The 19,280-nt window shown below is 35.2% G+C and overlaps 3 protein-coding genes across 4 annotated transcripts in view; 2 read left to right on the top strand and 1 right to left on the bottom strand.

Annotated features, from left to right (window-relative positions):
* LOC306850833 (F-box only protein 33-like) overlaps positions 1-7,094 on the top strand; it is a 20,293-nt gene extending 13,199 nt beyond the window's left edge. The window contains exon 5 of the mRNA XM_079386750.1: positions 5,651-7,094. Coding sequence (XP_079242876.1) covers positions 5,651-5,700 — 50 coding nt within the window. The 3' untranslated portion in view covers positions 5,701-7,094. The remainder of the gene's footprint in view (positions 1-5,650) is intronic.
* The window catches only part of LOC306850832 (cTAGE family member 2-like), a 20,428-nt gene extending 4,080 nt beyond the window's left edge, over positions 1-16,348 (bottom strand). Inside the window, exons 1-26 of one of the 2 annotated variants that reach the window (XM_079386748.1) lie at positions 16,148-16,348; positions 15,476-15,731; positions 15,180-15,313; positions 14,949-15,041; positions 10,521-14,505; positions 10,050-10,358; positions 9,475-9,548; positions 6,920-7,051; positions 6,809-6,830; positions 6,611-6,699; positions 6,433-6,504; positions 6,204-6,314; positions 6,018-6,089; positions 5,820-5,924; positions 5,570-5,692; positions 4,930-5,035; positions 4,791-4,837; positions 4,488-4,578; positions 4,004-4,142; positions 3,789-3,890; positions 3,560-3,620; positions 2,953-2,988; positions 2,783-2,850; positions 2,621-2,691; positions 2,403-2,531; positions 389-514 (exon numbers count right to left, since the gene is read on the bottom strand). In XM_079386748.1, coding sequence (XP_079242874.1) covers positions 389-514; positions 2,403-2,531; positions 2,621-2,691; positions 2,783-2,850; positions 2,953-2,988; positions 3,560-3,620; positions 3,789-3,890; positions 4,004-4,142; positions 4,488-4,578; positions 4,791-4,837; positions 4,930-5,035; positions 5,570-5,692; positions 5,820-5,924; positions 6,018-6,089; positions 6,204-6,314; positions 6,433-6,504; positions 6,611-6,699; positions 6,809-6,830; positions 6,920-7,051; positions 9,475-9,548; positions 10,050-10,358; positions 10,521-14,505; positions 14,949-15,041; positions 15,180-15,313; positions 15,476-15,584 — 6,406 coding nt within the window. In that variant the 5' untranslated portion in view covers positions 15,585-15,731; positions 16,148-16,348. Of the gene's footprint in view, positions 1-388; positions 515-2,402; positions 2,532-2,620; positions 2,692-2,782; positions 2,851-2,952; positions 2,989-3,559; positions 3,621-3,788; positions 3,891-4,003; positions 4,143-4,487; positions 4,579-4,790; positions 4,838-4,929; positions 5,036-5,569; positions 5,693-5,819; positions 5,925-6,017; positions 6,090-6,203; positions 6,315-6,432; positions 6,505-6,610; positions 6,700-6,808; positions 6,831-6,919; positions 7,052-9,474; positions 9,549-10,049; positions 10,359-10,520; positions 14,506-14,948; positions 15,042-15,179; positions 15,314-15,475; positions 15,732-16,147 lie in introns of those variants that run through there. The other variant, XM_079386749.1, reaches the window with a different exon arrangement.
* On the top strand, positions 16,349-19,280 carry LOC306850834 (gem-associated protein 2-like). Its single transcript, XM_079386751.1, has 10 exons — positions 16,349-16,599; positions 17,057-17,141; positions 17,218-17,307; positions 17,426-17,485; positions 17,841-17,954; positions 18,109-18,153; positions 18,245-18,313; positions 18,495-18,605; positions 18,743-18,801; positions 18,897-19,280. Exons 1-10 carry the CDS (start codon positions 16,481-16,483, stop codon positions 18,931-18,933), a joined length of 789 nt encoding a protein of 262 aa, XP_079242877.1. The 5' UTR covers positions 16,349-16,480; the 3' UTR covers positions 18,934-19,280.

Below are 19,280 nucleotides of genomic sequence, written 5' to 3'. Positions count from 1 at the left end.
ACGCCTCTCACCTCACACTGTTGGCTAAATTACAAGCACAAGACAGCTGAGTGATTAGTATTCATAAATTAATACTGAATCAAGCAAATAAGCCTCCTAGGCTGCATATTCTAGCATTTATAATATTAGTATATTTCTTGCATCATAATGTAGTTTTACACAACCGTTTCCTCCCTCTCTGATCATTAGAAATAAACAGTGTTTTTTTTACTGTACCTTTAAGACTAAAAGACCTGTTATATTTGGCTAACCTATTGCTATGTTGTAAAAATGGGCAGTTATGTTAATGTGCTCATGGTTCTTCCATCAATAATTCTTGATCATTGAGAGCTAGAGAAGTATTTCCTCCTGCTACAGGGCAGCCACAGCAGTGGGAACATCACTGTACCTGGAGGGGGGGGAGGGCCCCTGCGTTCCCTGTCCCAGGAGGGAGACAGTGAGCCACTATCAGAGTGAGGGCCACTCCGCTCAAAGTCTGGCCCACCACTTGGGGGCTCTACCACGCCACGGGATGCTGATTATGTGACAGTGAGAGTGAAGAAGGATGAATGTAGTGGAGAGAGACGGCACATAAAAATGTTTGAGGAAATTAAGAATAGAAAAGGGAGACAACCAACAAAATATTAACGAGGGTAATGAAACACAAAAAGACTCATATAAATGCAAACTTGTGTGATGATTTGCTACTCACGGTTTAGTATGCATTTAAACTGCAAAAATAGTAATGGAACATCTTGCAAGTCTTTAATTATTAGTGATATGCAGTAACTAACCTAAAGTAAATAAAAAACTCAGATTATCTTTTTAAATGCATCTACACTGTGCAACACTGAATAAAATGTCAATTGTCTCTGATATTACAGTATGGTACATTTTGCTGTAAAATAAAAGGGGCTCTTTGAAAATATAAGTTTGTGGCCTCTTATGCTAAGCAAAAGATTTATTTGATCAAAAGTACAGTACTGAAAATGTAAAGCATAAATAAAATTACGATTTAAAATAAATGTTTTCTATTTTTACTCCAGTCTTCAGTTTCAATCATTCTAATATGCTGATTTGCTTTTCAAGAAACATTGTTGTTATTATAATCAATGTTGAAAACAGTTGTATGGAGCGATTTTTGTGCCAATATTTATCAAACAAATCCAGTGTTTTGCAAATAAACACAATCTGCTTTGCAAAGAAAAACTCGACTTTTAAACAAACGCAAAGTGATTTTCAAATACAAAACTCTTTGAGAGAAAATGCAGAGGTATGGACAAATATATGCATTGTGTTACAACTGTGAGACTCATTTGCATTGTTTTGAATGTTGAACAATTGTATCACTAAATATGTATATTCTATATCCCGCGATCCAACAGAGGATAAGAGGTACGGAGAATGGATCAGATTTTATAGGGAAAGACAGCCTAGTTAAATGTTTAGCCATGTCACCTCTGATTTTTGAACTAATCAATCATGTTAACAACTTTACAGCACTTGTTGTGAATTTCACTGACACTGTAGTAGGGTCGCTTTGTGAAAACATCTAAATGGTTAATTATAGATCTAGTAAGACAGAAACTCACCTGTTCCTCACTCATATTGGTCTGAAAAGGTAAAGAGGTGTTTCAGGTCTCGGGAGACTAGAGTAAATTGACCAACAGCGCCATCTGCTGTTTTGGAAAAGAAAGTTGCTCAATTGCACATGTGAGAAAATCAGCCCGCACTCGTGTGAGAAAATCAGCCTGTCGCATTTGTGAGAAAATCAAGCCAAGTTTCCTCATAAAAAGGCAAATGAGTCTCACAGTTGTAACACACAATACATATATTTGCCTCTGCATTTTCTCTCAAAGAGTTTTGTATTTGAAAATCACTTTGCGTTTGTTTGAAAGTCGAGTTTTTCTTTGCAAAGCAGATTGTGTTTATTTGCAAAACACTGGATTTGTTTGATAAATATTGGCACAAAAATCGCTCCATACAGTTGTGCTGCTTAATTTGTTTTGTTTTAAGTATGAAATGAATCGATTTAAAATAAAAATATTTTGCAGCATTATTAATATCTTTACTGACACTTCTGATCAATTCATTTGCATCCTTGTTCAATAAAAGTATTAATTTCTTAAAAAAAAATCTAAATCTTACTGACCCCAAAGTTTTGAACAATAGTGTATAGGCTGCGTTTATTTACCAAACCATATTCAAACTGTGACACAAACCAAACCTTTACACCCCTAATGCAAACATATATCTTGGGAAGTGAACAAGATTCATGCATGTGCTACACAGACACACACAGGATACTACTAGATAACCATGCTAAACTACAGACTGACAATGTAAAAAAAAAATCAAATTTTTCACACTAGCTTGAAGACTTTTCCCTAGAATTAAAAAAGGGAGGGATGTGTGTATATCACCTCTGCCTGGACCCATAAACTGCGGTGAGAGTCGAAGGGGGCCGTCCATTAGTGTAGGAGGGGACAGGAAGGCCCGTGTTTCTGAGGATGGTCGGCTAAGAGGAGAGGGTCCATATGGAGATCTTTCACCTGTGAGATGGGGAAATGCATCTTTACAAGGTTAACATCATTTTCAACATAGACATATACTAGCCAAAGGGAAGTGGAAAGTATCTGACCTCTAAATAAAGGTCTGCCTTCTCGTACATCCTTTTCAAGAATCTCAAACTTGAATTGGGCATCAGTCAGCCTGCAATAGTAAACGCAATAATATGTATGAATAAATACAGCTTCTGCTGTATATACAACACTACAGTAAAATACTCTGTTGTCCATCTCACCTTTGGCGGAGATGAGCGTTTTCTCTCTTGACATCAGCCAGGTCTCGATCTGCTGCCCTAGCAGCTAGCTATAACACAGACAATAGGAACAGTATAAAAATAACATCTGACACAATGAAGCTACTGATGACTGGTATGGATCAAATATAAGCGGTCTGAAAACAACTTACCCAGTTATCATGAGCCTTTTTCTCATGAGAAGTAATCTGGTAGAAAAAAGAACAAACATAATAAATATTCACATGATATAAACTGATATTATATCAATATTTAAGAGACCTCACTCTCTTTTGTGGTGGTAAAAGAATAGTTCATATAATAAATATTTATATAAAATTATTATTTTGTATTTTTTTATATTTTAATATAATTTTATTTATTATACATTCTCATATTGGTCATACATACAAGTCTTATTTGTGGAAAAAATTATAATTTATATAATAAATATTTAATTATGAATTATACATCCTCATATCAGTCACATAGGTCTATATCATAATGATAGACTGATATATGGATGTATGTCTCCCCCTAATGTCAGTTCCAATATCTACCAACAATTTCATCAATCGACAATGCACATTTTGCGGTTTCAGATATTTTTTATATGAAAGTATTTTGAGTAAATTTTGTATTAAAAAAATATTAGGCTATAATAAACATTATATTATTAAGTATGCGTATCATCAGCATGTGTCACTGAAGAACTTTTATCAATATAAATCATGTAGAGATGTTGTAACTCTACTGTATATAGCATTACTAGTGTGTAACCTGATTCTTGTAGGCCTGTGAAGTCCTTTCCAGTTCTTCCTCTAGGTCTTTGCCTCGTTGTCTATATAAACATATTGAAAGAGACTATAATGTAAACTTCCTGTTTTGGTGAACATTCATCTTGCATCATGTTTCCTGCCCTTCTCAGAGACCATTTCCTTTGATTTTATCACATACTATATCATACTTAACTTAACTTCCTCATGTGTGCGATTCAAGTTGCTCTGACCTGTAAGTGCTGAGCTCCTCTGCAGCAAGACTGATCTTCTTGCCTGCCTTGTTGAGCTTCTCCTCCTTCTGTAAGCGCTCCTTCTCCTCCACTGTCAACATCCTAACAACAGTACAAGAAACAATTGAATTATTAGCATTAGTATTTGAATTTCCAATAAAAAAGACACTGCAAAGTATAATGAGCGGAAGATGAAGATTTTCCATGGTCCAAACCTGTGTAGTTTGAGTTCATTCTCCTGGTACATTTCAGTCATGATCTGGAGTTTCTGCTGGAGTTTCTGGCTTTCACTAGAATAGTTGGCACTGTCTGATTCTAACACCTCCTTCTGCTCCTCAAGCTGTTTGATCCCCTCTGAGAATACAGAGAAACAAGAAAACAAGTCTTCCTTGACAGTCTGATCGATCACGTTTGATATAATCAGGCCAAAGCAAATCAGATCCACTTTTATTGCTCATAATATATGCATAACAGGTGTTTTCCTATAAAATCATGTAGGAAAGTAAACATGTTGTGATATTATGATTAATTAAGCAAGATAAGAGTACAAATCAATTGAAAATAAAATTGTAATGTGTCTAAAGATTCCCACTATGGATGAATAAGTAACACCGTTTTCTACAATCCATCAAAATGTAATCATTTATCAAATTAAAAGGTTAATGCATCAGCAGCTGTTTAGTGGAACCAAAGTTTTACCTCGGAGATCTTCTTTGGCTTTAATTTCATCTGCGAGTTTGGCGAACACCCTGTTCTTGTCCTCCTCCATTGACTTCAAGTCTGCACTCATCTGTGACAAAGAAGAGGACTAAACTTATCTACAGCATTGTATCTGTTAGCAGCATATCTGCATATTCTGAATGTAGACAGACTTTATTAATTTAATCTGATACATAAGGGTTGTGTTTCAAACCCCAGTGAGCTGCCATACGTGACAGCATGTTTGGCAGTCATATGTGGCATCTAGGTGTTTCTCTAGGTTTCAGATTTGAGTAGGAATACCTTGGCAGCTTCAATAAGTTTCTGTACTTTTTGCTTCTGATGGAAATCTGCAAGCACAAAAAACGTATGAGATGATATTTCAAGACCTGACTTCAAATCAAACTAACAATATTCCCAAATGAACCTCAAGAGTTTGTACCTGAACTGTCTCCATTCTCAGCTCCAGCTGTATTAGTGCTGCCATCAACGCAGCTCTCGTCCTCAGAATCCCAATCTCGCATCTTCAAAAGGCACTCCGTCAGTGACTGATATAAGAAAAGGCAAAACAGTCTTTTAGAAATGCAGTTTTACCATGTTGTGCACTAGACTGTCTGTGATAGACCAATATATTGCCTCGTCAATTAATAATTCTGTTTTCACATACTTTTGAGTAAAGTTTGATTAAATATTGTCCATTTAAGTAAATATTTTAATATTTATTTAATTATTATATAATAGATATTATTTAATCATATCACATTCACTACCCACTGGTGGTCAGGAAATTATAATTTTTTAGAGAAATTATTGCTTTTATTCAGCAAGGATGCATTAATGACCAAAAGTGACAGTAAAGACATTTACATTGTTACTATCTATCTATCTATCTATCTTATATATATATATATATATATATATTATACAATGTGTGTGTGTGTGTGTGTATATATCTATCTATACGCACACATATACATATATATATACATATATATATATATATATATATATATATATATATATATATATATGAAAAAAGTAAGTTTACTGTTTTCTATGAGTCTGGTGTGATTGTGTTTTACCTTGATGCGATCATCTTTATTAGCACAGTCCTCCAGCATGCCAGTATGAGATCTTTCACACATTTTCATCTCCTCCTCCAGCTCACCGAGACGTTCACCCCAGTCCTCTGCCTCCTGCACCTGCTGTATGAGAGATGAACACATAGGTACTCATGTTAAATATATGTTTAGGCAGTAAGCCATGAAATGCATTACAGTGATGTTATTGATCTGTTCATCTTCAAACTAAGCACTCTAAAACAGATCTCACCTGTGCTTTACTCTCGAGCAGCATTGCTTGCTCTTCTTTGGCCGCCTGCAGGTTCTTCTGCAGTCGCTCTGTGTTGATCTCATGGATCTTCAGTGTTGTGTTGTCCTACAGGAGAAACAGATAACAGTATAGAATTACATGTGATTTTGTTTTAAAAGAAAATATGACTGAAACATGCATCATATATATAGTCAATACCTGTTCTAACTGGGACTTTCGTTCTTTAGCTTCCACTTCTAAATTTCTTAAAATCTGCTCAAGTTCAGCAAGCTGTAAAAGAAATATAACAGCTTTTAGGACAGATACAGACAACATAAAGGGCATCAAGCATGAAAAGGGTAGTTTGGATATGTAAAGTGAGTGTATATGTGTGTATGACAACACCTGATCTTCTTGCTGTTTTCTTGCTTTGTTTTGTTGGGACAGCTCTTCTTGCAGCCTCTCAATTTCCTTTTTCATCTGTGCATTTGATTGTTCAAGCTTCTGTGACGCCACCTAAGGGCATATAATTGGTTTAGGTAACCAGTGGACAGGGAGACACATTTATAAACATTAGTAAACTAAGTAACTGCATGTTTTTTAACAGGAAGATTTGAGACTATGAGCATTTTACCTCTAAATTGTCTTTTTCTGCAGCTTGTGCAGACACGCCATTGTTCTGTAGAGTGGACTCTAGTTTGTCAAACTTTTGAGACAGACAGATGTGGTTTAGATGGACTGATTCAGGAGAGTGCATTTACACAAGTATGAATGTATATTTTGTGTTTAGAGCATATAACAGCATTTCTCACCTTCTGTTTAACTTCACTGAATGTCACCAGCACTTTGCATTTTTCATCAAGCAGTTCGGCCACTTTCTGCGCCATTTGCTTCTCTTTACCTGCAAACAAATCAACAGAGAGGATCAGTTGAGAGCTGACAGTGGAGATCAGTTAAAACAGATAATGAGGATAGATTTAAAGCAGATAAAGAGATGGAAAAACACTCACTTGCATATAGTCGACTTCTGATCTGCAGAACAAAACAGAAAACTTAATTTAGTGAAATGATAACACTCATAACATGTGCATTTATTTATGTAGCGGTAATGCATGACTTACAGAATGAATGAACCTGCAGCTGAACAGAAGCAGTGTGAATAAACCTAAAAATCCAGTGAAAACCACAGCTTCCCATGGCAGTCCATATAAGTCAGGACCAGGCTGGATATCATCAGGAAGTGATGACACAACCTAAGACACAGAAGTTAAATTAAACAATTGTACAAGCTTTCACATTATAAGGCTCCTCTCTCTTTCACACACACATAAAAAAGTGGACAGATGCTTTTAAACAGGATGTTCTATAAACCTAAAACCACATTCACATGACCATACAATTTTTAGTAGTTTCACATAAATGTTCATTATTATTTCTTATTCTAACAGTAATAATAATGAAGATTTATATCACACATTTTTGCAAAGAACATTTGAGCACTTTTTAACTTTACTGCTACATTATTTTTAGTCAAGAAATCAAAACCATTCAAAGGTTTCTAACAAATTAACAATTTAAACGTTTTAAAATAGATTAAAAAACAATCTCAGACATTCCTCCTCTGTCAATAACTGACCAAAGCCAAGATGAAAGACAATAAACACTACACCTCTCAATACACTAAAGCTAAACCGTCACAAACTGGTAAACAAGGCCAGTAAAGGGCAGCTGAAGTCATTGTAGATCTATAAATCAATAAGTTTAACACAATCACACAAATCAATGATAACTTAAGATGAAATGAGCAACATGTACAGTACCATATGCATTAATGCTAACCAGCTATTTGACTTAATACAAAACGATTTACACAGTATACATCTAATTAAATACTGCACTAGAATTAATTCTGTCTCCTATGATAGATGACTTAATAGAAATATATTTGACACCTGCCATACACACTAACGCTGTTTCATCAAACACACTGTGCCACATACATCTTTGATTTTCTCCACGGCGAGTGTGTAGTAAATCTTCGCTGCTCCTTTCATGTCAGTCGCTTCTGTGACGACCGACTCGGCCTTAAATTCGTCTGCCATGATTATATTCAAACTGAGTTATTCTATATTCTATAATCTGTTAATTTATCTGTTGTTATGCCATGGTGCCGGATGCTGCTCTACTCTGACTGCTAGTGCGCACTGCACTGAGAGGAAGAGCGCACTCTTGTGTTTTTGGGAGGATTTGTAAAGCATATGATCTGGGGTCTCGACAATTTAAACCGAACTTTAGTGATGTTTGTTTAAATATTAATTTGAAGTATTAAAATACGTATTTTGCTATATAAAACAACAATATTTAGATTTTATGCGAAAAACGTAAACTCCACAACATTGAACACCCCTACAAGGGTCATGGTTTCTTCCACACGTCACCAATTGCTGACTGCCACAACGTTCCATTCGAGTTTTAAAGAGACAGACACTGAGAAATTAGTCAGTAAGCATACACGCAAAAATATTTCCCATGAGGTAGTTATGAAACGTCATAGTTTAAAATATGGGTATGTATGTTTCATTAGTGGGTTTGTCAGTTCAATATATATCTATAAACAAACAAAGGTCATTGATCCAGAGCTCAAGTATGTCTGGATTCAACTCAACTCAAAATTACTACTTAATTTACCTTTGTGTCTGCATTAATTATTTATTTATTACCTATGTAGGTTTTTATAGGCTATTTAGTTGTAGAGACAGAAAGTATTTTTCAATATCAATCAATTGCCTTGACAGCAAAATAGGACACTTTTTGGCGACATGTCAAGACAGAAAATAGACTGTAATCGTCGGAGGTTTCCACAAATAGGTTACAAAAAAATATATATTAATATGAATTAATCAAATATATTTTGAACATAAAGTGGGTTCAGAAAATCCTCAGGAGCTAAACAAAATATTATATGAAGTGTTTTATTTATCCGTGTAAAATTTGAGGAATGTGTAAGCTATTTTAGATTCACATGTAGGTAAAAACACCCATTTAAGTGTAATTTTCTAGACATAAACATAAAATAAACATCATAATTAAAAAGTCAATAATAGGCTAATAAAAATAATTTTAATATAGACTACTAGAATGAGTTGAATATCAAATCAATGTTTTAATAAAAAATATTACATTATTGAGTGATTTTAATTGTCCAAATGACTGATATTTCATCATTTTATATTAGCAGTAACGATTAATCGTAAACAAATTTTGTTTGCATAATATATGTGTGTACAGTGTGTATTTATTATCTATATATAAATACCCACACATGCATGTATATATTTTTAGAAAAATATGTTATGTTTATATATTAAATATATTTATTTGTAATATAAATTGTATGAATATAAACACAGACATGTAAATACATATAAATATTTTCAAAACATATACTGTATGTATGTGTATGTCTACACAATTAATGTACACAGAATAAATGCATAATAGTACACATAATAAATATACATTTTTTGAATGCAATTAATCACGATTTGACAGCACTATATATATAATATAGTGCTGTCAAATTGTGATTTATATATATATATATATATATATATATATATATATATAAACATGGGACAGGCTACTTTTAGCAGGCTACTTTTCCTGAGACACTCACCTTGTCCACTATAGATGCAATTTCATTAATTGTGTCTGCAACAAAAACTGCCATCTGATGAAATTGCCCTTCACCTGTCATAAAAACAACAACAAACACATGTTATGTTTTTACAAGGGGCCAGTCGTGGCCTAATGGATAGAGAGTTGGACTTGTAACCCGAAGGTTGCGGGTTTGAGTCTCAGGTCAGGCAGGAATTGTCGGTGGGGGTGAATGCAGTGAATGGGAATGAATGCAGCGCTCTCTCCACCCTCAATACTACGACTGAGGTGAGACCCTTGAGCAAGACACCGAACCCCCAACTGCTCCCGGACACCGCAGCATTGGCTGCCCACTGCTCCGGGTGTGTGTTAACGGTGTGTGTGTGTTCACTGCTGTGTGTGTGCACTTGGATGGGTTTAACTAGAGCACAAATTCCGAGTATGGGTCACCATAATGGCCACATGTCACTTCACTTCACGTCATCTACAATGTATCTGTAATGTGTGAAATCATGTAACCATTTAAAATTATTTTTTTTCATGATGGGTTTGGACCGTATGAACTACTCCTTTAAAAAGAAAAAAAGTGATTACCTTTCTGTGATTCAACATACTCCTCAGAGATAAGACCGTGGTTTTGGAAAGTAGTTTTCTTGGTTTCAGAAGATGTCCAATCCTCATGCTTTTGTATATTCTGCTCATCAGTCTGAACATCCTCCACATTAGCTCTGTTTGCTGAAAGGTCCTTTTCCTCAGACACTGGCTCATTTTGAGGATTGCTCAAGTCATTTATATCAGCTCTGTCTTCAGTAACTTGATTATTTTCAGCCTCTGTTGTGGAAGTTTGTGTATTCTTATTCACATCTAGACATGCCTCATGAACACAGTCATCTTCTCTGATCCCTGTGAGGACAGAGAAGGAACATTACAGAAAATCTGACAACTTTTACATTACCATCACAAAGCAGTTTTTGTCCCATGTAGTAGTATTCACCAAAATTATGAAATCCATTATCTGTCATGCTCTTATTATTTTCGAAAATGATCAGTACGAATCATCAGTACCTGGGCTTTCTAAACTGTTATCTGTTATCACTGGTGAATATTTCTTTCTTAGAGAAGATAAGAGGGTTAACAGTTTTTGTAGTGCTGGATATTCTTTAGCATGATCCTTGCCAGGAAAACCGTTATCTTGTTGAATATGTCCCAATTTGGTGTTCATCTTCATATGGTAATCCAACAGCTGTTCAAAGTCACCAAGTTCATCAATGTCATCATTATCTTGACCTGCATTAACATTTCCCATTTTGGAATCCAGCCATGATAGCTTCTGCTCGTCAAATAAATCTAAAAGATCTTTAATATTCTGTTCACTCAGATGAGGATGTAAGTTTGTATATTCTTTAGAGGTTTCTGTAGGTTGATTGACAGTTTTTTTGTCTTGCATTTCAAGGCTTCCAGGCTGTTCTTCATCACTATGTTCTTCTTTATCTTCTGACTTCACTGCCATGTCACTATCATCACTTTGATCCCAGATGGCACCTGTGTCACTTTCCTCCCTTCGCGTGACACTTTCTGAATCGGTTTGACGATCCTCATTATCTGCTGTGTCAGTCTCTTCTTTCTGCTCAGCACTTTGATTTTGATCATGCATGGTATTAATATTGCCATCCTGAACTGAGTCATTCTTTGAGAAGAAATCATTTGTCATTTCTGTTTCTGTGGAAGTTGTATAGCCATCTGGGTCTTCAGCGTTACGAATATTATTAATGTCTGCATTTTCTAGTAAATTGGGATCGTGACCAGCTTCTTCTAAATCAATAGATCCATCAGATGTGTTTAGCGATGGGTTTTTTGTATGTGTTTCCTGTGTCTGAATTTCATGTGTGATTTGTGTGTCATCCTCGTTCTCTTTTTTTTCAAAATAATTCTCTGTAGTTTTGGAAACTGTATCTGATTCCTCTTGCTCTTCATGAACTACAACCTCATCTTCATATTTACCTACTGAATCAGTATCCTTAACAATACTTATACCAGAGTTTTCTATCACCAATGATTCATGATGTGATTCACTGGTAATATTCATCTCATAATCTGTGACGTTTAGGGATGAATTTGACTCAAGCTCTGAATGCAGATTTTCTTCACTAGTTACAGTAAATTCATCTGCTACAAGAGTATGAGAAGATCTTTCATCAAGAGGATTTATGTTTGTGTCCTGTTTATGTTCATTGCTCATTTGCGTTGCATGAGTTTCTGAATCTGATAACTTTTCTTCATGAAATGTGATGTCTTTTGGTAGTACTTCATCTGATTGTGCCTCATTTTTTTTCATAACTAATTCATCTTTTCTGTCTATAACTAACTCATCATTTTCTTTTGATATACCTAGGTCGCTTTCAGCTACTTGTTTTTCATTATTATATTCTGATAATGCATCCATAGTCGGTTCTGGATTTACATCTGGATTTACACTTTGACCAGTTGTGAGAGTTTCAATATGAGAGTCAGTGTACAAATCTGTAACATTTGATTCTTGGGTTTTTTCATAATGTAACTGAGTATCTGTTTGAATATCCGACTCTGACAGTTCAGATGTATTAGCACCAGTTACAGGATCTGTGCTAATTTCATTAGAATCATTTTCTTGCTGTTTGATAGTGTCTAAATTGCCTTGATCAGACAGACTTTTTGTCAGCTTGCCCACTGAAATATCATCAGCTGAATCAGTTAAGCTGTTTGTGCTCTGAATAACTTCATCGTTTGTATTATTTACAGACTTAACTTCACCATGTTGGGCGTTAAATTCTTTCGAAAAGCCATCTATATCTCCAATGTCATCAGATGCAACGCTGTCTTTTAAAGTCATTGTTTTATCAGAGAGAACCTGGGTTTCACCAAGTAAATCAACATCCTTTGTGGTTGATTCTTGCTTGACAACATCAGATATGTCTTCATCTATCACATTCTGTTGCTCAAGAAAGTCCCCCTTACCCGAATTTACCCCCTTTACTGTCTTTTCCTCATCACTTTGCACATCTTTCATATTTTTCTCTAGAGCTCCTTCTAAAACATCAGCACTGTTTTCACTTTTAACTTCTTCAGTTAAATCATTTGCTGTCTTGGATTCAAGGATTTGTGAATCTATGCTGTGTTCTGTCATTTTAGATTCTACATCTAGTTGTTCAATGCTATCAGATGCAATGCTATCTTTTAAAGTCATTGTTTTATCAGGCAGCGCCTGAGTTTCACTTAGTATGTCAGTGTCTGTTGGGTTTGAGTCCTGCTCATAAATATCAGCCAACATTTTATCTTCTTGATCCTTGTAATTATTTTGTTTCTCATCAAAGTCTTCCTTACCTGGATCGTCTTCCTTTTCTGTCTTTTCCTCATCACTTTGCACATCTCTTGTATCTTGCTCCACCTTTCCCTCAAAAAAATCAGCATTGTTTTCACTTTTAACTTCTTCATTTAAATTATCTGCTGACTTGGATTCAAGGATTTGTGAATCTATGCCGTGTTCTGTGATTTTAGATTCTATATCTAGATGTTCAATGCTATCAGATGCAATGCTATCTTTTAAAGTCGTTATTTTATCAGACATTGACTGAGTTTCCATAAGTACATCAGTGTCTATTGGGTTTGAGTCCTGTTCATAAATATCAATCAACACTTTTTCTTCTTGATCCTTGTAATTATTTTGTTTCTCATCAAAGTCTTCCTTACCTGGATCTTCTTCCTTTTCTGTCTTTTCCTCATCACTTTGCACATCTCTTGTATCTTGCTCCACCTTTCCCTCAAAAAAATCAGCATTGTTTTCACTTTTAACTTCTTCATTTAAATTATCTGCTGACTTGGATTCAAGGATTTGTGAATCTATGCTGTCGTCTGTCATATTAGATTCTATATCTAGATGTTCAATGCTATCAGATGCAACGGTAAGTACATCAGTGTCTATTGGGTTTGAGTCCTGTTCATCAATGTCAGTCAACATTTCTTCTTCTCGATCCTCATTATTATTTTGTTCTTCATCAAAGTCTTCCTTACCTGCATCTTCTTCCTTTTCTGTCTTTTCCTCATCTCTCTTTGCTACTGTGTCTGCCTGAAAAGGAAGCATTGATGTCAGGCCGTTGACTGAAAATATGGACTGTGAACTTGATTCTGAATCTTTGGTTTCAATGTTCTCAGTATTTGTAGCAGATCCAGGGCTTTCTGACAAACTGTCTTTGTCATCCTCATCATCTTTAGTTTGCTCTTCTCTGTAAAGGTTTGTGATTCTGTTGTACATATTTCCGTACCACCCCGCCTGCTCCTCTTCTTTTTCTTTTTCTGTTCTCCTGTCCTCCAAAGGACTGTCCTTGTTTTCCACACTGTCATCTGGGTTGTTTTCAGCTCTCTGTATGTTGTCAACAACATCCATGTTCTGACTCGGGTTAAGAATGCTATCGTCCTCCATGTTTGTGATTTCATCTACTTCCTCAGCTTCATGTTTTGTCGCAGCTTCAGAATTATCTTCACTAAAGTCCATGACATCTCTACCCATACTTATCCAGGAGCTAGACTGCTGAGATGATGTATCTTCATCATTTGTTGGGTTCTCAATATTGTCCTGAATATCAGTTTTTAGATCCTTGTTTCCAAACCCAAAAGCATTGAGTTCACCCCTGATCCACCCAAAAGTTCCAGAGTCTGTCTTCTCCTCCACATGGTTCTCCTCAATATCCATCACAATTTTTCTGCTTTTGAAGGATACTTCACTGGTCTCATCCTGTGGTTCATCATTGCTTTGTTCATTCCTGCCAAACCATCCACTAACAGCAGAGCCTACCCAGGAAGACCCACCTTTTTCTGTTGTCTTGGGGCTGTTTTGATCAGAAACATCTTTAACAGAAATCTGGCTGGGTTCATTCTGTTCTGTTTCAGTAGGTTTATCTTGGACTTCATTGAGATCGGATTCTTGGGTTTCTTGTGACAAATCTTCCAGATCATCAAATTCAGTGCTGCGCTCAATCACTAAACCATTATCATCAAAGCAGATGAAGTCATATTCCTGAGGAGAGAATTTACACTCATTAATATTTACCAAATCAGCATACATGGAAGAATGAATTCTGTCATATAATTCAGATTTCTTTGGAGTTAACACAAACTACGCCAGCTTATTTAAGTCAGATTCTGTACACTGTAAAAAGTGATTTTATTTTATTTTTACCTGATTCAAGCCTTAAAGACGTGATTGTAATCTAATGTATGGATTTAATGTATGGATCTAATGTAAGGGAAGTTGTAACAGATCTTTTCTTCTGTATTATGACATACATTATCAGAAACAAGTTTTTGTTGCTGTAACTGTGTATTGAGGTTAAACTGATCTTTTTAAATAAATTAAATCAGTTGATGTAGATGTATAACATGAAACACATTTTTTAGGTTACCTGACAAACCAGTTTTTAAAAAAAGTACGTTAAAAACTAAAAAAAAAAAGTACATTACCTGGGTCGGCACCTGGATTTCCTTTTTTTCATCAATAAACAGTTGATCAACTTTGATGGAATCTTTTGGGAACAATCCAGACAGCTTTTCTATCTATGTAAAATATTGTGAATATTATTAAACAAATTAACAAATAATAGAGTTTATATGTCAGATTAAAGCACAAATGTTGTATATTGATTTTACTTTATTGATTTATACATGCAGAAAACACCAGAAAAGAGTACTCACACTCCCTGCCCAGAGATCATTTCTTTTTCCAGTAAGTTTGTAGTAAACAGTGATGATATCCCCTTTTTTGAAGTTTAGAAAGCGGCAGTCTTTAGCACTATGGTCTCTCTGTGCCTGCACCCGACTTATCATGCCTAAAGAAACGGACAACAACTTAAAGATAAGAAAGCAATAACCTGAACATGAATCACATAATTTTGCATGAATCCATATAATCATTAGATAAACAGCAATCACATCACAGGTTCAGTTTCATCTTTCCTTTTACAGTATATGAACATAAATGATGATCTTACTTTCACATTCGGGGTCTCCACATAGTTTGTAGTCTGAAATCAAACCCAAACCCTGGTGTAACAATCCAAAGACAATATGAAACAAAATGAATGCATGCACAGCTGCCATGTTTGGATTTATCCTTCATCTCATTAGATCAGTTCCTTTATGTACATTTCCAAATCCAGTAGTCAGAGGGAAAGACAAGTAAAGTCCTGGCGAAATGTCATTCCCTTGGTCTTGTCACAGAATGAGCCAATCCAAAGAGATCACAGTCTGACAAGCAGAGATTGGATTAGAGGTTACTGTCAGTAAATCATTAACATCAACACACGCCACATCACAAACTCACACTGGACCAAAGCCACATTCAAACAGATGAGGTTTCACGATATTAGACTGCTTGAAGCAGTAGTATTATTTACATTGTTTGAGATATTATAGTGAGTAAACCAGTACAAGAGTAACTAAATAGGACAAATAAGATGTATATGGGTAACACATCAGCTCACTCAGTGCTGTTAAAGGAGAGATTACTGATAGGAGTGATTGACTGAGCAAAGGTCTACAAACTGTATTTGAGATATCAGGCTATAAATAAGGTGGATATTTCCATGCTTAATTTCATTTCACTATATGACATAATATAACATTGTTGACACACCGTGGCCCCCTCATGAAGAAATAATTACCTCATCAAGATGCCCCTAAAATCACTTCCAGGAGACAACTTAAAACGTACAATTCTGACACTAATACACTGCATGCATAGAACTGAAAATGATTCTTCTGTATCGTATTATCCTGTTCATATTTCTCCTAAACAACAGATGTCACTAAACATCTTTTCCGTCTTTCCATCTGAACGAAGAAGAGTCACCACGGTAACCGTCGCATCTATTGGTCGTCATCATGGCCAATGTTTTCAAAATGGAGAGGTTGAGGAGCACATAGAGAACGTGCAGCAGCGACTCGTGAATATTGATTTATTTTTGAAAGTTGAGCATAGAAAATAACACAAAGACATGAAGTCAGACGTGGAGGAGTTAATGCCCAGACTTCTGCCTGTGGAGACCTACGACACAGAGGACTATAACTCAAACGAACCGCCCAGAAACCCTCAAGAATATCTCAGACAGGTCCAGTAAGTCATTATTCATCTATTCTTTTAGGTTTTAAAACAGATGTAAGTTGAACTTTATTTAAGCGCCATTGTGCTTTACATACGGTTACATAAATATGATATGTATACTGTACATAAATATGAAGTTTTACTCGTATTGAAAGAGAAAATAAATTTGAAATTAAATCAATATTCATAAAATGCAAAACCAAGTATAGACAAAATAAAGCTAAATATAGATTTTTTTTCAAGTTAAATTGAATGATATGCATGATTTAGCCTGTGCATATTTAGTCATTCCATTGCAAAAGTAAAAAGACAAATCTGGTTACAAAACTTTGTGCTTTATCTACTGGTTTTCTGTTTTCTTTGCCTTCTGACGTTTTCTTTATTTTTATTTTTTAATATTTTTGTTTATTGTCTAATGATTTACATTATGATTTACGTAATTTACAAAGTTACATTATGTTTTTTACAGGAGGGAAGCGTCTCTGTGCCCAGATGTTGTTGTGGCACAAATTGATCCAAAGAAGCTGAAGAAGAAACAATCTGTGAATGTATCTGTGAGTGTGACAAGTGCCTATTAAATTGTAAAACTTGCTATGTGTGTGATAATTTTGCATATTATTTTTTTCACAGATCACAGGTTGTCTGGCTGCGCCTCAGGGTTTCTCTCCTAGCTTGAAATGGCAGCAACAAGAAGTCAGCAAATTTTCAGAAGTCAGACAGGTGTGCAATTTTAACTTTTACCTGTAAGTACTTTTACAATAGTATCTAGCATTTGTCTGTTTGCTTTTTAATTAAGAACTATTAATATAACTCTTTTTTTTTTTTTTCTTTTCTTCAGAGTGTTAACAAACATCGTCAGCATTGGAAATCTCAATTTTTGGATGATAATGTTGTCATGGTAAGGCAATTGGTATCTGGACAGAAGACATGATATGATATCATATGATATTTTATTGTCAGCCTGAGACTGAACTGTTTGCAATTATTCAACAAACAATCAACATACCATTGAACACAAACAGTTGCATACACTCAATCCACACAATATATTTTACAATCACAAATACAAAATTCCACACATTATACAGTAGGCTCACATAAACATTACATTACACAGATATTAAACATTACACTCACATAAAACATACTTGTACGTTACAATCATGTAGTACCTTCAGTTACTGTACTTTTGATTTTTGATTAAATTATGAAAAAGGTAAAGCTTTAAAAGCAAAGTCCTCTCCTCACTTTAGCCCGAAATGGAGGATGAGGATGGATGGAAGAGGTTCTGCTTGGGTGAGAATGTTTGCCTTGACATCCATCTGAAAGAAGAAGACAAAGTTAATCCAGGTCTTGATTACATCAAGGTAATAATAATAATTCCCTTTATAAGATTAACAACACACTGTGATAATGGTTGTCATTGTAAGTAGAATACATTAAGTTACATTGAGTATATTTATTATTACAAAATGTGAGCATTCTGTCATGATTTGATGTCCCTCAATCTCTTTTTATCAGACTGGCTTCCCACCTTTCCTAAGCATTGTCAGCAAACTAAACCAGGTATCTGCTATTTGACAGCAGATGTGATTATTATTCACATAAATCACAGATTCTAATATTTAATTGTCCTTTCAATGCATTCCCTATTCAGTCAACCATTTCAGCTGTGCTTGAGTATTTAATCAATTGGTTTGAGGAGAGAGACTTTGTACCACAGTTGGTAAGTTCAATTTCTCTAGTGTGTCACATCCAATGTACATTGATATATTTAAAGAAAAGGTCAAATATTTATGTCTTTGTCTCTAATAAATTGTATGTTTTGCATTTTTGCCCTATGAAATGTAATGGTATTATTGAACTGTATTTCAGTTTAGCTGTACATTGCACATTTATCTTCACAGGGCAGATGGCTTTATGCATTACTAGCGTGCCTTGAGAAACCGCTGCTTCCTGAAGCACATTCCCTTATCAGACAGTTGGCAAGACGGTGCTCTGTAGTGCGTGCCAATCTGGTAAACACCTGAATTAAAAGCTGGGGTATCATTATTTTCTCCCTGGCTTCCGTTGCAGTTGCACAAGTGAAGGCTTGTTTGTTGACAGCCTAAAATAGGTTGCCTAAAATAGACTGTATATTATTTTTCTCTTCCAGGAGAGCAGAGATGATGATCGTTTGTCAGCTCTTAACCTGATGATTTGTATTGTTGCCAGGTAACTGACATGGTGCTGTTATAGCTAGATTTAGTGTTCCTTGAAATATGTGCAGGTGACCTTATGAAGTATAATCACACTCCTGTCTATTAAAGGTATTTTGAGCAAAATGATTTGGCTGACAAAGAATGAGAAGAACTTGGAAACAGATGGAAGAGCCTTTGTGAAGAAAATTCATGTGCGTGAAAGGAATCATGAGAGATTCTCAGGAGATTTTGTAAAAGACTATACAATATCTTGCCAGTTGCATTGAGTTCCATGTAATGTTGAAGTACACCTGTTACAACTATAAATTACTGTCCTTTAAAGCATCGTTATTGTCAAATAAAACTTAATTTCTGATATAAAATGCAAACATATTTGGCTTCTTGGTATTTCATTGTCATGGTGTTGTTGTGCTATGTATGTCTGCTAAATAAAACCATGTCAGATTTATTAAAGAACTCAATAAAAATCATCCTCATTTCGGTCGGTCGGTC

This window comes from Barbus barbus (genome assembly GCF_936440315.1).
Source record: "Barbus barbus genome assembly, chromosome: 30".
Classification (NCBI taxonomy): domain Eukaryota; kingdom Metazoa; phylum Chordata; class Actinopteri; order Cypriniformes; family Cyprinidae; genus Barbus; species Barbus barbus.
The sequence above is the reverse complement of the archived record's forward strand: the minus strand, read 5'-3'. Positions and strand labels throughout refer to the sequence as shown.

What these genes read in the sequence shown, in the direction of transcription:
- LOC306850834 (XM_079386751.1), top strand. Translation starts at nt 16,481, where the DNA reads ATGAAGTCAGACGTGGAGGAGTTAATGCCCAGACTTCTGCCTGTGGAG. An exon ending in AATTTTCAGAAGTCAGACAG is followed by an intron (nt 17,308 to 17,425) that starts GTGTGCAATTTT and finishes TCTTTTCTTCAG; the next exon opens with AGTGTTAACAAACATCGTCA. An exon ending in CAGGTCTTGATTACATCAAG is followed by an intron (nt 17,955 to 18,108) that starts GTAATAATAATA and finishes TCTTTTTATCAG; the next exon opens with ACTGGCTTCCCACCTTTCCT.